This window comes from Anser cygnoides, chromosome 2 (genome assembly GCF_040182565.1).
Source record: "Anser cygnoides isolate HZ-2024a breed goose chromosome 2, Taihu_goose_T2T_genome, whole genome shotgun sequence".
Taxonomy (NCBI): domain Eukaryota; kingdom Metazoa; phylum Chordata; class Aves; order Anseriformes; family Anatidae; genus Anser; species Anser cygnoides.
This window is the reverse complement of record NC_089874.1, coordinates 127,299,056-127,318,723: the sequence shown is the minus strand read 5'-3', so window position 1 is coordinate 127,318,723 and position 19,668 is coordinate 127,299,056. Positions and strand designations below refer to the sequence as shown.

Here is a 19,668-nt window from a genome sequence, read left to right as displayed (position 1 = left end):
TGAAGCTCAGGTGAGAGTGTGGCTCTAGGAGGAGAGGTAGCCCTGCAGACACTGTTGGAACTCAGCATGGACAGTTGAGTGCACTCAGAATGATCAAACTTGAATAAATCAAGTGTTAAAAGATGTAGGAGAACTTGTGTGTTACCTTGTCTAAGTGAGTGTTTATAATGTTAACAGCGGCAACTGTTATGCTCATTTTCAGTGCAGTGTTTGCGTAAATAAAATCCTGAATTTGTGTTCTCAGTGGTTGTAGTTCTTTGCTAAGGCAGTGTGAGCTGTAGCAGCATGATCCTGCTGGGTGACCTGAGCAGAAGGCCCACAAGCCTTCAGTATGTGCTCAGCTTGCCCAGATTTGAATGGAAGCCTGCACACATTGCTGCTGCAGCTTTTTTTTAACATGGACCTCTGATTTAAAACTTGCTCAGTGTTATGCCTACTGTTATGTCTTTACTAGGAGAACACAGTAAAGGAAAGTCCATAGCTGGAGGAGCATATATCTACCACACTACCTTTTACACTTCTTTTTTTCAGTGAGGTAGTTGGACTTAGCAGACCCAGTAGGCTGGCAGCTCAATGAGCTCTATTTTTTTTTGCTTTCCTGTGGGGTTCTACAATCCCTTCCAGTCTTTATCTAAGTTCATGTTGTGCAAATACTGTGGTTTTTGGTTTTTTTTCAAACTGCAGGAGCATACCAACATCCTGGTCTAATACTGTGTTGCTGTAGTGTAAAAGCAAGACATAAACATCAAGCAGTATGGTGACTTTTTTAATACATTTTAAAATTTGTCTAGTACATGAATAATAATTTTAAAAAGTTATCTTACACTGGAAAAGTGGTTGTAATGTATTTAAACTATCCCTCCCTGGGTAATACATGTGAAAAGAAGCAACAAGAAAAACTACAGAAGTTTCACACTGTTGAAATGAAATGCCAGATTCTCGCAACAAGAAAAACTACAGAAGTTTCACACTGTTGAAATGAAATGCCAGATTCTCTATTCCTATTTTAATTGTTAGTAGTAGCCTTAATAAAAAACTTGTCCCTTTAAGTGACAGAAGTAGCGGTAGCCAGGAACAGCCACCTCTGCCTTTCAGCACCACTGTCAGAAAACTTGCAATTAGGTCCTGTCAGCTATGCTTTAATCCTTAGCCAAATAGCACTGACCTATCTTGTGAAAGTGTTAAAAAGATGGCTGTGTATTTCTCCTTAACCCCAGTCCCAGAAGGGTGAAGTAGGAGCTTCGGGCTTTACTTCACTCCTCATTAGTGTTAACATGAATTCCTGGGCCATACGCACTGATAAACTTAAGCAGCTGATGGTGGCACTTCCGTAGGTAAATATCTCTTTGCTGCAGGGAGGTTTCGTTACTGAGGTCAAATGGAAATACAGCATTTGGTTCTATGCATAGTGCAGACTTACCTAAGCAAAGAAGAAATCGATACGTACAGTAAAGACTTGACAAAACTTCTGCCAGTGCTGTTAAGGAGGGGAGGGGGAAGCTGAGACCTAGATTCCATAGTGATACAATCTTGTAAGTTAGCATTTTTGTGACACACCATTATTCTTTTCTCACTGCCAAGTTTGCGCATGAACAAATGTGACTGCTAAATGAAGGGAACACTCCCCAGGGAGAGTAAACTCTCTATAGCTACAGTTTACCCTGGACCAACGATGCAGTTTCAGATGAGCGGTGTCTCTAATGCACTCCCATAAAGGATGGAGGCTTTGTGCTGTCCTGAGGCCTAATGGTGTGCGGCACTGAGACTCGTGGGGCAAGTCAACAAAGATTTTTTCCTGATCTCAGTTCTCAACAGTGGAAATTCTGGGCTTTCACTTAAAAAGAAGTACCTTTATTACTGCAGTCAACTGAGAAACGTTTTCTGAGCTGACAAAATACGAAAGTGATACACCCAAGACTAAAGACTCATTTACCGTGCTTTAGGGTAAGAGACGATTCGAGCAGCAAGACGGCAATCAGTGCATCTTCCTCAAGTACCTTCTTTCTTAAACTTAGCTTGGTATGAGCCTTAGACAGTGAAATCCTAAGAGATGAATATAAGCATGTTAGAAACATTATAAAATGGTGCAGAAATGAATGCATTACGTATTGCCCAATTTCAAACACTTCTGTGAATCACAAGTTAACACTGCAGTATCCTTGCATTTCTTCACTTGTGCCATAGAAAGCTGTGATAATTTAAAGCCCATTCTTGTTTGTCTAGACAGCTTTAATAATTCTTAAATCACTTTTTAATGTCTTTATTTTTTTTCAAAATCAGTATTATAAATAGTATTAACAAATGTTAAGTAAGATTCTTTACACCTGAACGTCTTGAAATTTAAGTGTCTTGTCTAGATTTTTACTTAAGCTTCGGAGCTGGTTAGCACAATTCCCATTTGAAACTGTTTCTTTTTCCGTGAGGAGTAGGACATACAGAATTTTTAGTGCAGATGCTGATAAGTTTGATCCATGCATAGAATCTCTTCTCACTCTGCGACTCGCAAGGTAATAGCCCTGAATGAGGTTTTCTGCTTCTGAGCTCATTTCAACATGGAGATTCTTAGCAAACAAAATGAACTAGAGAGAATGTACATGCATTAAGTAACTGTGGAAAATAAATAAAAAAACTTTTAACATACCACTGGCAAAGTAACATAGTTTAGACAGCATATTTCACCAGTAATTTTGATAAAGGTGCCTGTCACCATTCAGCTGTGCATAAGGATGGGTTTCAGATATTAATTTGACACCTGTTAATCACACTAGAGATTCAGTTTATTTGGAATGAAATATTGTACAAGTGGTTGTAAACTATTCTTGTCAAAAGGAGGTATTAGAGATCTGATCTCCTACAGGTGTTAACCTAGTATGTTTTTTGGAAACGAAGTCAAACAATTTACTATTCTGACCCTTTTAAAGAACTCAAGCTAAATTTACCAATAATCCTAATTACTGCTAGTGGGAATAGGATGGGGGGAAGGGGTAGGAGGTGAGCATTGACAGGTTTAAAAATAAGCAGAGTATCAGGAGAGAATCTTCTGATTCCAGAAACAGTATGATATCCCCAAGTACAATTAATTTATGAATTGTTAGATATTTGTTACCTCTTCATAATCCTGTGTCCTGAACTGCTGAGAGACTCTGTACAGGGTGGCTTCAGGATTAATGGCTTTTTTCAGGACGTGATGCACAAGAGGAAAAGACAGTCGACATGAAGGAAATTCATCGTATATCAAAAGCCCAAAAACATCTAGAAGATTAGGTGGAAGCAAGCTCAAGTCCTAAAGAGAAAGGAAATTTATTTTGGGCTGCTGACTAGCAGAAACATTGCAGTCTTTTCAATCTGTAATGTACAATATCTGTGCGTGCTGAGTGTTGTAAGATTAGCTAATGAACTATCTGTAAGAGATGCAGTGTAGTCTTGTTTCAGTAGTAGCTGTCAAAAGCTATTCTGAATAAAAGACAAGGCATCTACTTTTGGGAAAACTAGCTCATTTTAGAAGATACTTGATTTAAAGTCACTTAAGTTGTAGCCTTTTGAAGAATACTAATAAATTTGTTTTCATTATTTCTCAAGTTGAAATAAGCATAAACACAAATGACTGCCATAGTTCAGTGACTGCCGTAACAGGATGTAAGTTTTACCATCTGCCCGATCAGAAAGCTGTCCTTCGGTAAATGTTTCTTTGAGGAAGAACCCACGTCTACGTAAGACCAAAAATTGGTCTGAACTGAAATAGTAACTTGTTGGTCAGCCTCTTCTCCATACTTCTTCCCAGGAATGAACAGTGTTGTTGTCCTGCTCTCTAGAACTAGCACAGGACAAAATACGTCAGTTAAGTAACTAATCTGGTTCAACTAAATTCTAGCTCCAAACACACTAGCTGAAGACAGTAACTATTATTATATTTCACTCAATTGTCATGATTGAGTTTTGGCATTTTCACACCACCAGTTTTGAGGATGGTGTATTTGTTGTTGCTTTTTGTTGCCCTTGTTTCTTCTAGACTTTTTAAAGTAGCTCTTACCTTTTCCCAGCATTTGAGGGCCATAAACTGAGGAACAAACCTTGCCCTGATTTTGCATGTTCGTTTCATTTTGTCCCCTCATTTGTTAGTAGATGCGAAATTACCAGATTGTAGAAGTTCCAGTTTATCCTTTTTGTAGGTACATAAGTCTCCTATGTAACAGATACCCCCCTTAGCAAGCAGAACGCTGCAAGCTTGAATACTAGCACTTCCAGTTCCGTGTTTATCTTTGGATACAGAAGGAAAGATGTCACTAGAGGATGGATGTCGTATGCCACGAGGCAGAAGACATACGCTGTAATTCAAAAGCCTAAAGGATGAAATAATAGTCATAAATTGTTAAAATTACTGTTCAGTTTTTAAAAGCTTAACACTGTTCTTAATACTTTGTAACAGTATTTATGCATATGAAGATCCTACTTAAAGAGGATAAATAAAACCACTAGCAAAACTAAATGTTTAAAGTACATTTAAACACAAAGGTAGAAGCCCATGCTTTCTCTCCAACAGCTGCAAAAAGGCCTCTGTTTCTTACGCATTTAACATATGAGGCTTGTAACAGAAGTACTTCCTAGGAAGCCAAGGTCTTCTAATTCAGCCCCTATTATTAACTCCTACTCCTGTTCTAGAGGAAAGTAGAGGATTAGCAGTTCTCCTGGCCGTCTGGGAAAAACGAACGGGCTGGTAACTTGCAAGCTCTGCCTGCCAGGGTTGTGTCCCAATTTCTTTTTGCGAAAGGAGGGCATAGGATTTCTTTTTCAACCCCTACGCTATGTTCCTTGGCACAAAAAGGTTGCAAACTGGTTCCACAATCAAAGGCTCCTAATGATTTTAAGATGTCAAAGCACGACATCTTCTCCTATTGATAAATGGGATAAAATTATTAATTAAAATACTAAGTAGGAGTAAATAGACTATTATATCAATATAAATATGTAGGAAATGTCTATTTTGATAGGCTAATGATAATAGAACATGCACATACGAACAGTACTAGTGACAAAGTACCAAGATTTACAGCATACAACCATTTAAATATTAAATATGTTTTGATTCTTAAAACCAGAGTTCCTACTATTTCGCCCATGAAAGCTTACTCTTACACCTTCTGGGGAAAAATAAAATCCTGCAGCCTACTTTTTTTTTTTTTTTTTCAAATTCAAACTAATCTCTACAGTTAACTTTTGAAATGGTAAATTTACTAAAGCGTTATTGTCCCACAACAAAAAGCAATAATACATTTGTTGAAGAACTCTCAAATGAAAATAAAATTCATGCCACTTTCAAATATCTTTTCCCCAAGTAAAAACGAAGCCCCGTATTGGGTTGGAGAAGAATACAATTCTTTTGAAATGCACATAAGTAAGTGAGGCTGAGCACATGGAGCGGGGATGCTGTATTCAGCTTGTGTTGGCGGGTCACAGTTCCATGAAGGGGTGAGCACACAGACGTGTACATACAGAACAGCGGTTTGTTCAAGGCAACAACAGATGGATTTATGACCAGTGCGTCCTGATGTACCTGATTTTCGATACTTTATCAGAATAGTTCTTAGGAAAAAGAGCAATAAAAATACCAGTATCTGTTGTGGTTTAATCCCAGGAAGCAGCTAAGCACCACACATCATGGGCCCGCTCCCATGCCTAACACCCTAGCTGGATGGGGGGAAGGGAATCAAAAGGGCAAGGCAGTTAGAAGGACATTTAGACAAAAAGAAACACGTTTAGAAAGAAAATGGGAAACGAAGGGAAAGGGAAAGGAGAAGAAAGGGATAAGGAAAAGGAGAAAAGGACAGGAGAAAAAGAAAACTAAAAGGGGGGGGGGGGTCACCACCATTGGTCACCACGAGCTGACCAGTCAGATGGTGTGGGACACCCCTTTGGTCACTGGGGCCAGCTGTCCTGGTTCCGTCCCCTCCCAGCCCCTGGTGCACCCCCGGCCCCCTGGCTGGCAGGGCAGCACAAGCAGCAGCAGAGTCTGAGCTGGTGTAAGCACTGCTCTGCAACAGCTAAAGCACCAGTGTGCTGTCACCGCTATTTTCATCCTAAATCCAGAACATGAGAAAAGTAACTCGATCCCAAGCAAACCAGGACAATAGCTGATTGACTCATTGCTTATTAGCAGAAAGTGCTCATAGCTGGGAAGTTGGTGATGAAAAGCCTCAGAGACACAGGATTTGAAAGTAGAGACCTTTGCTTTTATCATCACCAGCTTCTGGGGCAACCTTCAGTTTTGATTTTAGAATGTTTAGTTTGACCTCTGCTAAACAGTGCTAGTCTTAAAAGCTTACTGAGACAATTATGAGTGTCAAGGTTTTTTTTTAATTAGTGAAGTTCTGATCTAGATTTATCACTTGAAATAGAGATGTCTCGTGGTTATTTTTATGAAGTCATAGCCCTGTATATTTTAAACATAGTCTTTTGCTTTTCATGCAAGACCAATCCTATTATCTTTAAAAATACTTTTTAACTTACGTAAGAAATTAGGAATCTCTTTACCTATCAATTACTAAGGCGTCGCTTGTCACAACCAACAGATCCAGGTAATCAGCACTTTCCTTTTCACACGTCTGTACTAGACTCAGCAATAGTGCGAGTTTCAGAGTGTTGCAAGTGCCTGGTGGAACAACTTGAGAAGCAAAGATATTGGCCAGTATGGCTGTAAACCTCCAGCATGACTCTGAAGTCAGTGAGAGCAGATACTTAAAATTTTCACCGATAAAAGGACCTAATTGAAACAAAGGAGAGATTAGCAAACACTTACTAGAGCTGTGCAGATATGTTAGACCATGACACCATTCCAATCCTCATACAGAAGCTTACAAAGAACTAAGATGTTTATACATTAAGCACAAATTCAGAATGTAAGCAGCTGACACTATTAATTTTAGTACTCTAAAGGTAGCAGACACAATCTTCTAAACCCAGTGGAATAAGCACGGAGTAACAAAATAAAGTATCGGGCCCATTTCATGCATGACTTCCAAGCACCTTCCAGTAGGGGGAGATGGAAAGAAGCAGTTGAACTGCGGTAAATAATTATGTCATTTCCCCATGCATGGGAAGAGAAAGGGGCAGAAGATATTCTCAGCTGACTGAACACATTTAGGACTGCAGGAGGAAGGTCCCACAATGGTTTTGTAATCGGGACCTTTAGGCAATAGAGAACCGTACGAGTTCTCAAGGTTTGTGTTCTCAAATGTTTTTCAGCTTTTTTGTCCAGTTTAATGGGACTTTCTTACCGTTTGGTTTACAGAGCTGTACGCTACTGACTTCTATACATGCTGTAGCTTGTGGGCCATTTTGTACACAAGTCGGAATTCCTATAATCTTGTAGTGGTCTCCTATTGTCATTCTATTGGCCAGTTCATCTGGAAATGAAAAATAAAGTACAGGGGAAACTGAAGATGTTTCAGGGCATTAAAAAAAAAAATAAAGACACAGTCAGAAAGCTTTTATTCACATTCTGACCAGTTTCATTTTTATCACTTAGTTGCAGAAAACAGTTGGATTGCAAGTTTACCATAGTGGACTAGGAGCAAATGAAGCACGCAATTCTATTTAATTAGTGCAAAAGGTAAGGAAGGCAGGCTGGCTGAGGAAAAGTAGGTTCCTGATGAAGAAAATGGATGATTTATTTATTTCTGCATTGAAAGGAAAATGGACAGTTGTCTGCAAGTATACATTCCTGCTCTGAAACTTGTGATGACCCCATTATCAGTTATCATGTCCTATAACATGACATAAAAAACAGAAGCACACAAAAAAGAGATCCATAATATACGGATTTCAAAAAAGACACACAAACATAGCTTTGTGTGAAAGTATAAACCTTTGTACTTCTGTACTTAAGTGAAGTACAAACCTTTGTACTTCTGTGCATTGTTTTTTTCAAAAGTCACATTTATTTTTGGAAGTCAAAGTTATGTCCAAACACAAATCTCAGTCTGCAAGATCCCGTCTAACCTCACTGATGACTGAAATCCGTGGAATTTTAATGCATGTGTAGATCACGGTTTCTCACCTATAGATTGTTTTGTAACAATACATGCATAGTTGCAGTTTGAAGTGTATCTCATGATCTTGGAGCTGCTGTGAGTTTTCAAGGAATGAACTGTACGATTCTACAGACTTTGTTATCAAGTATAATAGTGGGTTTTTTTGTCTGATTTTGTTTAAAGAACATTAATGGAAGCGTGACAGTGGGGTGTGATATTAGTTGGATAGTCACATCAGAAATCATTTAATGTTTGCAGTGGAAGGCAGTGGTAGTAGAAACCAAAAATCCTGACAGAATCCGGAAAACTGCTACTTTGAGGAAGGATGTTAAAAACACGTGAAATTAGTGCAAAACAGTATGACCAAAGGAAGTAGAAAGGAGGAAAAAACAAGCTTCAGGTAGAACGTGATACTGCAGAGCTGGCCTGGGGACTGTAATTAAGTGAAGTTATAAAAGTGAACACAACAGTTTTGCTACACGTATTTCTTAATCATCTGTGTATACTGTTTAGTCATCTGGCTACCCCTCTCCCTCCCCCATTTATTAGAGAAAGAACCTCAATGTGAATTATCACGATTTCCACTATTTTATCCACAGAAATAGATCTGTAAGAAAAATGCAAGGAATTATTACAATTCAGCTGTAAAACATTTTTGTCAAATGTCAAAATTAAAGTTCACTTACCTCTCAAGAAAACTGTAAAAGTCTGAATCCTAAAATGCGATTTATTGTTGGAATATCCTTTTAAAGCACTAAGAACTTTTGCATCAATCATTTCAACTATTTGTTTATCTTTCAAAATAAAGGCAAGGAAGAGGTTAGTTCTCTTTAAAACAATACCAAGCTCTTTTTATTCTTAGATGACTAGTACATAACTTGCTTTTTTTCCCCCCTTAGCCATTTTGTTTACTTACTGCGTAACAGAAGTAGGGAAATAATAGATCTAAAAATAAAATTACATATTTCCTACCACCAAGTACTCTAAACTTCATGTCTTCTTGCAGGGCTGAAGAACATAAACTGCACACAAAATCATTCCTCACTGTGGCAGATTCTGTAGCTCCAGGCAGATGCACTCTTATGTACCTAAACCCTGAAACAAATGAATTTACCAAACGTTTATAAGGAGGATGTGGCTTTCATTTTAAATTTCACATTAAGTAAAGAAGTAATTAAAATACTGGACAATGAAATTCCAAATTTGCAAGCCCCCCGTGTTTCTTAGATAAGCATACTTTCACGCACTACGCTTCAACTATAACGATCTCTATCATTTATCATAGGCTGACCACGAGATGGCAGTTTCCTATTACACTTTCCTAACTAAAATGGCTTGGCCTGACAAGCAGCAGGGAGCAACTGACTGCTTCTGCATGGTGTGGAAATGACACTGGATATGTATATTCCTCACTACAAGTACGTGCCCTCATCAAGACATCATTATGATTTATTCTACTGTCTCCCAGCTTTGGGATTTAGCTTCTATTTTATAATTTTATGGTCTCTGTTACAGGAAGAAGCAAACAGCACTGCCCTAAAAGTACTTAAGACCTAATCCTGCAAAGATGTATCAGTAATATTAGATAAAGTAGTTCCACAGAAATCAGTTTTCATTAAAGCAAATCTGCTAGAAGCTTTTGCCAGGCACTTAAGCATACTGTTACATGGTCTTTTTATATAAACAGAAGGAATACAGAAGAGACAGCTTCCAAAAAAAAAAAAAGTACAGTATTCTACTGGTACAGACTTTTTTCCTTTCAGGGAATTCATTAAGTTATACCGGAAATGTATCTTTTCTCATATAAACTATCTTCAGGATTAGAAAATGGATTATTGGTATAGCTGTACTCACAAAACATTTAATAATGCTGAGCAGCTGCTGGCAAGGTCCATTGCTGCTGTCAATTAATAAAAATCATGCTGTGCTCATTACAAAAAGTCTACATCATAAAACTGCACAGGAAAATGACTCGCATGCTGGATTTTTAATCTGATAAACTATCTGAATTATTAAAAAGCTTTTGAAATAGTATTGATTTCATTTTTTACTACCTTCAGAGAACGGACAGGTTTCCTCAGTACAAAGAAATCTTGCTCCTTGTGTATATTTTGTTACAATTCCCATTGCGATGACTATTCCTTCAGACATATAAAATCTATGAGATGTGTAGTTAAATGGAAATGCAGAAAGACTGAGAACGTAACTTGGTAAAGGTGGTAAATGTGTTGGCTTCAGCAGTATACTAATCTAACAAGAGACAAAATTGCATTAATACTATAATTTTAATTTCAAACTGCTGTTTATAAGTACCATTTACTTACATGAACAAATGTAACATATATAAATAGCTGTTAGAAAAAAAAATCAGTATTTTTTAATGCTTCACCACACTTAAAAGATTTAAGATCTAACTGGGGGAAAACAATGCAGACTCACCTGGGCCTCTGTCTGCAATTGTTCAATTAATGATAATGTCTTAATAGCTACAAAACATACCTGTAATTGAAAAATACCTTCATCTTAGAAAGGGAATCTAGTTAAAACATAAAAAGATGTATTTTTGTCAGCTCTGACCACAAATATACACTTACTGACTGAAAAATCTCTGCAGCTTTTATGGGATTATGAAGAATGTAGTTTCCAAGAGTTGCATCCAATTCAGCAATATCAGAAGGATTTATTGAAATAATGAAACGATAAACAGCATAACTTTGTTTTGAGTCTGCAGGAGCAAAAATTGTCTTAAAAAGAACAGAGATTTATTTAACAATACTTATCAATGTTAACAGACTATCTACTGAGTGAGCAATACCGTTATATTTTTTGCAGTCGTGCACAAATTTCTGAAGGCCACCACTTCTGTCAAGGTAAATAAGGACAATTTCCTTCATTTTCTGTATTTCTTCCTGCATCTTCCAGAAAGATCTTCGTACTCTTAATCAGAATGTGAGAATAAGCTGTAAAGAAATTAGGTCAGAATTTGCCATGCTGAAATAATAATAAAGATATATGTTAACAAAGACATACAAAATTAGAGTATTTTTCTCAATGTTATTCTTTAATATTTTTAATACTACCATTAAATGGGAATCTCTTTCCAATGGCTGAAGCATACTACACCCCCAAAGTCAATTCTTAAAGAATGCTCTAGTATTTTTCTTCTCTTATTAATGAATTATTTCACTGCCCAACCCCTAACCCGTCAAATTAAAGGCTGCATTTAGTCCTGCCCTATATAATTTATAGGCGTAATCATCGCAGCAAAAGTAAGACTTAAATAACCACTTTATCTGAGAAGGCTGTCTGTCATAGTCGTTCAAAGTACAAAACCAGTCAACATTTTTTCTTAAATCAGACTTTCTTAGTCTGCTGTCACCTCCCGTAGCATTCATTTAAGGCATAGATCTTGCACACACTTGTGTTGTACACTTCATCAGTGTACGCAGATCAGTTCTTATTCTGATGGAAAAAAGCCTTCAAGACTACAGTTTTGGTCTGGAAGGTGACCGTGCTCTTCAGTGTTGTTTTCATTGCGTGTTACTCCCATATCTGCATTTTTAGAGTAAAATCTCACCACATGAAGCACTTCACTTACGAATTTACTGTAGAGGGAGAACTAAGGCCAAAATGCAGTACACGTCTATTTTACTGCCTTACAGGTTTTCTTTTAAAAAGTGTCATCTGTCTTCTCTGTAAACGGCCAATATGAAACCACGCTTAAGTCTTCAAAAATAGATTTAACTACTTGGCACAGGACCAAAACACAGAATTAACAGGCTGGAGAAAGCAAAGCTCTTTGTTTAATTATAACCTGTAGGAAGTCACAGAATTGTGTGTTGGAGTACAAACAGATCAATATTTGTCAGTGCAATAACTGGGTACCTGTGGTGCACCCTTACAGCGGTTGTGTAAAACTTCTGAGAAACACACCTTGTGGGCTGGCTCAATGTGTTGTAGTGCCCTGAGGTATCAAATTTTAAGCACAAATTGAAGAAGAATTTATATTTGGGATTCTTTTTCAGTTTCCTTGGGATTACTCCCACACAATTGCTGCTCCATCCCTTAAAATCTCCCACAAGAAGGGTCTCAAACCTAACAGAACCCCAAACCACCTCAGCACAATGCCTCCCCTCTCTCCCTGCCCCAAGACCACTGCCCAGCCCTCCCCACCACAGCCGAGGGCTGGCGTCCCCCGGGAGGAGCGGGGCGCTGAGGGGAGCCCGGCGGCAGGAGGGGGCTGCCTGCGCCCCCTGCCCCGCCTCAGCCCGGCAGCCGTTGGCGGCGGGCGGGAAAGGCACCGCGGCTGCCCGCGGCCGCTGAGGGGGGGAAACGCCGAGCCCGGAGCCCGGCCGCAGCCGCTGCCCCCTCAGGCCGGCTACGGCCCTGGGCAGGGCACTAAGAGTATCACGCACCGACCCTACAATAAATAGTAAAGCCAGGATGGTTTTAAAAACAAACAATCTCTCATTAATAAACGTTGCATAGTCCACTGCATTTAGCGTAAGCAAACTTACCTCCCCAGCCAACACCACGAAATTCTTTTTTTGCGTGTGTCTTATTTCGATTAATTTTTTCACAACTGCCATGCAGCACAGCCAGTCCGCTGCTCCTGCTGTCTCGCTCGCTCTCCTCCCTGGTCAGAAGATGGGAAAGCACAATGGCAGCACCTTTCGTTTGCTTCCAAAGCACCAAGAAGAAGGGCCTTAACGTGCTTCTCTGGACAGGGAGATGGATTCCAGTGTGGAACAGTCCCTTTCACTAGGGACAGGCCAACAGCTCAGCAAAGTCTGCCTCCCTTTATCAACTGTCTGCCACCTGAGGAAGGGAATGGCACAGGTCATGCCTCTGTAGGCTCCCTGCAGCTCTCAAAAATCCAGATTTTACTATCATTTCAGATTTCATAGAATCATTAAGGTTGGAAGAGACCTTCATGATCAACTGGTGCAACCATCCCCCTACTACCAATTTATCACTAAACCATGTCCCTAAGCACCACATCCAACCTTTCCTTTTCAACTCAGTCTTCTGTGAAGGGGCTACCCCACCTTAACCTTTTCAGTCATCTCTGAAAAGCATTACCATGAAAATCAGGGAGATACAGAACAAGAGTGCTAATATTTGGAAGTAGCGTGAGGGTTTATTGCTTGATGTTGTACACTGTTGGTTACTCTACCTGTGCTAGTCCTGATCTAACTGGGTTATTTCACAATATGAAATACAGTAGAAGGAACAAAATGAACCTAAGTATTTGAAGTTCACACTTAGCCAAAAAGGCAAAGCTTGCTGAAAGCAAAAAAAAAACCAAAAACAAAAACAAACAGTAAGATTAATAAGCAATAAATTATGCTGCACTGCAAGAAAATAACTACCACTGTCATCTTAAAAAGGGAGGGGGGAGGGGGACGACAATACATTTGACAAAAAAGGCAAAATGAAGCTCCAAATCTTTTCACCCAGTCAGATGACTAGCTACAGACATCTTGGAAACAGAGGACAAGTGAAGGGGTGCAGCATGTACCATACTGAAGTAATCTCCTCCCTTGTCATCTCTCCACAGTACTGTACTTCCTTGCTGTGAGAGGTAAAAAAAAGTTGCAATATGGTACATTTCCCTGCTGTCAGCAGAATGCAGTTCCAGCAACCTGCAGAATCATTCCAGGAGTATGAAGAGTAAAAGCTTAGTATAGTTTAGTATGAGAATGGATATTTCCTTTCTTCAAATCAATTTCTCCCTTCTACTCCATTAGAAAGGCCTACTGGAGAGGAGGGAAGAAAAAGGAAAAAAAAGGCTTACTGCCAAACGATTACAACTGCAAGAACATGATTCATGTAGTTACTGCTGTCCTGAACAGCTGCATAGATTATTTCCAAGCTTCTCAAAACTTTACAGTGGCACAATGGGAAATGAGCACTGCTCCACTCCCACAAATGATAGTCCCCCTTCCTTCCTTCCCTTTCAATGTTAATTCATACATATTTTACCCAGAGACTCCTTCCCACACCTCACACCAACTATTCAGCATTACTCAAGCATCATGCAAGAGAAGTGGAATAAACAAAGAATCTCGTTTTAGCTTTCACTTGCTGTTTTCCTGTTGACAACATTAATTTCAAAAGAATTATGATTTGACAGACGGTTGTTCATGATATTCTCAATTTTTATCTGATCTTGATGCAATATAAGTAGTACTTCTCTTAGCTAGTTCTTATTTTGTCAAAAAGGAAACCATTTAAATACTGAAATTTATCTAACACTTAACTCTGGCTGCTCCTCTGCGTCTTACCAGACTTTTCTCAAACGAAGGCATTTAACTGAATGCATTTATGAACAAAAAAACACAGAGCATTTTTTGAAGTAACAGACAAAAATAAGTTGTTATTTACAGGTAATATATAATACTACCATAATAGGCTTTTACACGCTGTAACTGCAGTCAATTTTTGCATTGTTAAAAGTTTTCCTTAAACAGAAGTTGATCAGAATGATCAGTTTGTCCATACATGTGTATGTTACGAGAAATACAATAGCTTTTCACATTCTAAAAATTACCAACGTAATTTACATTACTTTTTCCAAATATCAAGTGAAGATTTAAAAGTGGTGCAAAATGGGAGACAGAAGGACAAGTAGCTATGAATGTTTAAGTACAATCAATTTGGAACATAATTAGTGTTTCAAACTATATACCAGTGAGAAAAATGCTTAAATATTTGGCATGATCCCCTCACCACCCATCCCTGGAAGGTTAAAGCAAGATAGCCTTTCAAAGTAGCGGTGATTATTGCTAATTATATCTTTGGAAAAGCAGAGTTTTAACAAAAAATATTTTTAATGCAGTTGAAATCCAGACATTTATCTCAGGGAGGAAAAAAGGTAGAACACATGATCAGTAATGTTATCAATTCAATACAGTTAATTTGTTCTATCCTTGCTTTGAGTAATCCCCCATGCCTCAGATAATCCAGTTGAGTGAACTACGTACTCCAGCAAATGCAAAAACGACAATCTAGTTTTACATGCCCAACTCTTCATTCTACAGAAATCCTCAAAGCATCTCAGTGTTAACTTAAATTAAACCTTCATTTAAGTGCTGACAGGTAAGTTAACAAATTTCAAACTGATAAAACAGGGAAAACATTTACCTTTTTTAAACCAGGATATACAAAAGACGATTTGCATAGTTACAATTCAAGCACAAAGTCACTGTAAATAGGTACAAAGGCATTTATAAATTTACTAAATTTGCTGCTTTTTGTGCCAGCCTAATCTTAGATACATATGAATGTAAACCTGAAGGGACTGAGGAGAACAGTCAGTGTTTTTGCTTAAAAAAATACGTAAATGTAGAGAACATTATTTAAAGTTTTTAAAAATATTTTCTGCAGCAGGAATAAACAGTTCAAACCCCAAAGAAAGCCATCCAAAATGCCCAAATTCCTCCTATACAGCAGAGAAAGTTTGTTCATAGGTTTTAAACCTACATACAAAACGAGGCACAGGTTACACTATTTTGGAATGTGTTCGTAACTCTAACATTTCAGTTCATCCCAAGACTTCCAAAACACTGTTGGCTTCTAACTTCCTAGGAAAACATATCTTCAGAAGGTGGTGCATAAGAAAATCCAACAAATGCATCATCTGCCTCTAGGACACTGGCATTAACAATGTTGTAATCAGAAGAAATGCAAACTGAGTATGGGACCATTTCTTCCGTAAACACGGCATCAAAATTCCCAATATCATCTGGGCCAACCTAGAAAACAGGAAGATCAATCGTTTGTCATATTAATACTGTGTTTTAAAAAACTACGCTTCTCCTGTAGATTTCAAATTTAACTCCTGAGACCATCTACTTTGTGTAATTCTTTCCTATGTAAATACAGAAAGCTTAAAGCAGCACACTACAGCATCCCTGAAAGTTATTAAAACAGTTATTAAAAGCTTGCTTGTTTCTTTTAGGCTGGCATTCAGGCCAGAAGTGATACACATTTATGATGTGATCAACCTAAGAAATACTAAGGAATATCTTTCTTAAGTGACTTTTAGGGAGCTGCAAAAACTTAAAAAAAATAAAAAATAATAGAGAATTTGGTTTGTGGTTGTTTTTTTTTCTCCCTTTTTCATTAATAATACTAAAGCATTAAATTCCAGCAACAGTAGTTGCTATGATAGACCACGTTCCCAGTAGCACACCCAAGAACTAAAGCACAGTAGGAGTTACAGAGTGGAGAGAGAAGACAGCAAAGGTTTCTCCACCAAACAGATGTAAACTGACAGGAACATAACAAAACTAGGGTTGAAACTAAGGCTTAATGATTACAAAAAAAAATCATGAAGTCAGTAATTTGGAGTCTTCACATAAAGAGGCTGTAAATTATTCTTCTTTGTCTACAGACCCCACAGAAATTGTCAGTCCTTTGATAGGAACGAGCAGAGGGAACAGCGATACGTCCAAGTGAGTTTTAAATTATGAAGACAGCACCACTGCTCGGAAGTGTCACTGCTCCAAAGTGCAGCCAGCACTGAGGGGTTCCCATCCATTCTGATGCACAAATATTTCCTTCCATACAGAAGAGCCTTTAAAGGCAGGATTTTGGCAGCTATGAACTGAAACAGCACCTACCACGTTAGGATTAAATGGTGGCGGAATCTTCTTCTGAAGGAGGTCAGTCCAGCTGAGAGATTCAAAGAATGGGTGCTTTTGAATTTCAAGCTGCAGTAGGGAAGAGAGATAACAGGCGTTTCAGAAATCCATCCTGGGCATCACAGTAAATACTACTTCAGATTGCACGCACAAACAAAACCTAAGGAAGTCAAGTCCTTCATTCGGTTTGTTTTGCAATAAAAGCTGTAGTTGGCAAAAAGAGCAATTCAATTCGTTAGCCTGCCTCTAAGAACTGGTTTCTGCATTTAAGCCTTAAAATCAACCACAGAGCAGGAATGTTTCCTGATACTATTTCTGCTCCTCCTTTCAAGATGTTAGTTTTTATAAAGATCACTGTCTGAGAAGCAGCAGCTTAAAAGACTCTACAATATGCTTAATAGTTATGAGGCAGTAAACAGCTGTGCTAAACACTACCATCCTTTCATATATTGCCACCGTGGAAAAAATACTGTCATAATCTACGTGCTCTATTACAAGGTCAACACATGACCTAACATTAAATGACCACAACCGGTGTCTTAGAAGAAGAAATAAAAAGGAAGAACACAGAGACAGACACGTAACAGAGCATTTTCTGCTCTCCCACTATTAAACCTGTGTGGTGCACATAAATTTGGTCATGTCCCTTTAAATGAAGACGGGCTTGATAAATTTCATAAATTGGGACATTACATACGAAGTCTTCCCTTGCTCCGAGTCTGCTTTGCCGATCTTTCTCCAAAAGTTCTTCCAGAATAGACCAGGCTGTGAGACTGATTCCTGGACGCAGAACCAGGGGCTTATGAAGAATATTCTCATACATCTCAGCAACATCACGGCAGTAAAAAGGAGGCTAAAAAAACAAATGTTATATATGATTTCGAAGCCACATTCAGCATTTTATTTTATGTGTATGCATCAATAAACACTTCTGTAAGAAATAGGAACTGCTAGCAATGAAGGAAGAAATCCACTTCTTACACATTGCTAACTTTAGTTCAGTCATCCTCACTGCCAAGTCTCTACACTTGATAGCTTCCTCCTGCCACCTCCTCTTTTTGTAATATGTCCTCACCCTCACAAGTAGCTACAGATGCCCTCCAGATTCAAAGCTCCCACTGAGCCTGCCTGAAAAGAACAAGTGGAAAAACAGATCTGTTTCCCTACTTAAGGTCCAGATGCATATAAAACTAAAGAAAACTAACAGAACACATTGTTATTAGAGTGACCACATGTGACTAGAAGAAGCACAGTAAGATTTTCTTCTTTTAATATTGCATCTGAAAGCAGAAGAGCTAGAAGAAACCCTGGAAGACTTAAGTTAAAATACATATTTTAGTTTATTGGGTATTATCACTACTGATACAGTTTACTCTGACGTTCCCTCAGTCGTGGCTACCTGTCTTCAGAGCTGACGTTCAGCAGTCCACTGGAAAGCAAAAGTTTAAACATCCAGAGGCAATGCAAAATCCAAGAGAGAAAAACAGATGCTATGTTAAGACAAACTGTTCATCCATTGAAGTGGAGTACTTCAATACTCTACAAAAGGCAGCATCTTTAACATTCTGGTGTACTTCAGGTAAGATAAAGAGGGAGAAAAAGGGAAGCAATCCCTGCCCCGCACGTATTAAGTACATACCAGCCCATAAAGCATTTCATAAAGAACTGCACCAAGGCACCACCAGTCTACTGTGTTGTCATAGGGCTGCTTTTTAATAACTTCTGGTGCAAGGTACTAAAATTAAAAGAAAAAATAGAGCATTAGGATAGCTATAAAAAAAATAAGTTTTAGTCACATAACAGTAAACATCTTCAGGAAACGTTGCTTATAGCAATTTTAAGACTGACTTATTTATCTTGTTCTTCAAGGCAAATACTTCATCACCGTCTGGTCATTTAGCAAGTAGGACAGCTGTTTTCCCAATTGAAACAATGCTTTCCAAACACTATTGTTTTGCCAAATTACGTTCCCACCTCTATTACGAAACTTGTTAAACATTTCAAGTAGGCTGCTGTGATGTACTAGAGGCAACGTCCTCCCAGTATACCTCTCTCTCAGCAAGCTGGCCACCAGCCAAGCCGATTTCTGCCATTCCAAGCCTGGGTGCTCCCCATCCACCACATAAACATGAAAGGAGAAGCAGTTCATTCTGCTTCAAGCTTATCACCAAGAAACAGTATGCCTTACTTTAAATTTCACCGTAAACTGTAGTGAGGGCATAAGTTGTGAATTGCTAAATTATCTAAATTAGAAGTTCTTGTAAAAGAGCTGTCACTTGATTTATTATAAACATCTGGTATCAAACAACGACAATGATAACTGGTTTCCATCTGCCTTGCAAGAAATCTACTCAGCATCTCAGAACTTACTAATGCTACAGTACAAGCACAGCACTTCACAGTACAAGACTATTCTTCGTGGGTATGTAATATAAAATTAGTACAGCTGGTTCACCATCATCATCTCAGTTTACAACAACAAGACACATGCAGTTTCTAACCCTTTCCCTCAAGGCAAGAGGTTGCTCACTTTTATCATTCCAGTATCCAAATTCTGAAAGTTAATGTGTAAAATGTATAGTAGCCTCTCTTTGTAAATGGACAAGGCGCAGATATCACTGTAATGACAGGAGCTGAAAGTCATAGCTTATTTGTATCAGCATTTCTCAAACTTTCTGCATGCGTGAGCGCCCTGTACCTCATTTGTCTACAGATGACCCTGCAAAAGCATGAAAAGCATTTGAGTATTTTGAACTTGTTCTAACCTTTCATAATCTCATTTGAACTTTATAGGTGCTGGAAGTCAAACAACTCAGTGTGTAGAAACAGAGAATACCATAGTGCTTTTAGCAGGATTATGAAATATTTGAATCTGTATCTTGGATTAGAAAGAATAATACACAACTGTTACATTTAGTCTTTACATTATGAAGAACAAATATTAAGCAACTGCATTAGCATCCTCTTATGCTGCAACTCATGGAAGTCCAAGG

At 38.4% G+C, this 19,668-nt stretch overlaps 2 protein-coding genes across 9 annotated transcripts in view; both read right to left on the bottom strand.

Annotated features, from left to right (window-relative positions):
- Positions 1-745: 745 nt before the first annotated feature.
- On the bottom strand, positions 746-10,981 carry MCMDC2 (minichromosome maintenance domain containing 2). Its single transcript, XM_066993049.1, has 14 exons — positions 10,843-10,981; positions 10,622-10,752; positions 10,467-10,526; positions 10,082-10,277; positions 9,000-9,122; positions 8,714-8,821; positions 7,257-7,400; positions 6,529-6,754; positions 4,135-4,340; positions 3,648-3,814; positions 3,107-3,283; positions 2,437-2,579; positions 1,934-2,043; positions 746-1,420 (listed from the first exon to the last, which is right to left on the bottom strand). Exons 1-14 carry the CDS (start codon positions 10,940-10,942, stop codon positions 1,254-1,256), a joined length of 2,058 nt encoding a protein of 685 aa, XP_066849150.1. The 5' UTR covers positions 10,943-10,981; the 3' UTR covers positions 746-1,253.
- The window catches only part of SGK3 (serum/glucocorticoid regulated kinase family member 3), a 64,040-nt gene continuing 53,368 nt past the window's right edge, over positions 8,997-19,668 (bottom strand). For 5 of the 8 annotated variants that reach the window (XM_013172519.3, XM_013172518.3, XM_066993043.1 and 2 more), the window contains 5 exons: positions 18,315-18,410; positions 17,373-17,528; positions 16,655-16,744; positions 10,467-15,784; positions 8,997-9,122 (listed from right to left, as the gene is read on the bottom strand). In XM_013172519.3, coding sequence (XP_013027973.1) covers positions 15,614-15,784; positions 16,655-16,744; positions 17,373-17,528; positions 18,315-18,410 — 513 coding nt within the window. In that variant the 3' untranslated portion in view covers positions 8,997-9,122; positions 10,467-15,613. The remainder of the gene's footprint in view (positions 9,123-10,466; positions 15,785-16,654; positions 16,745-17,372; positions 17,529-18,314; positions 18,411-19,668) is intronic. The other 3 variants (XM_066993044.1, XM_066993045.1, XM_066993046.1) reach the window with 3 other exon arrangements.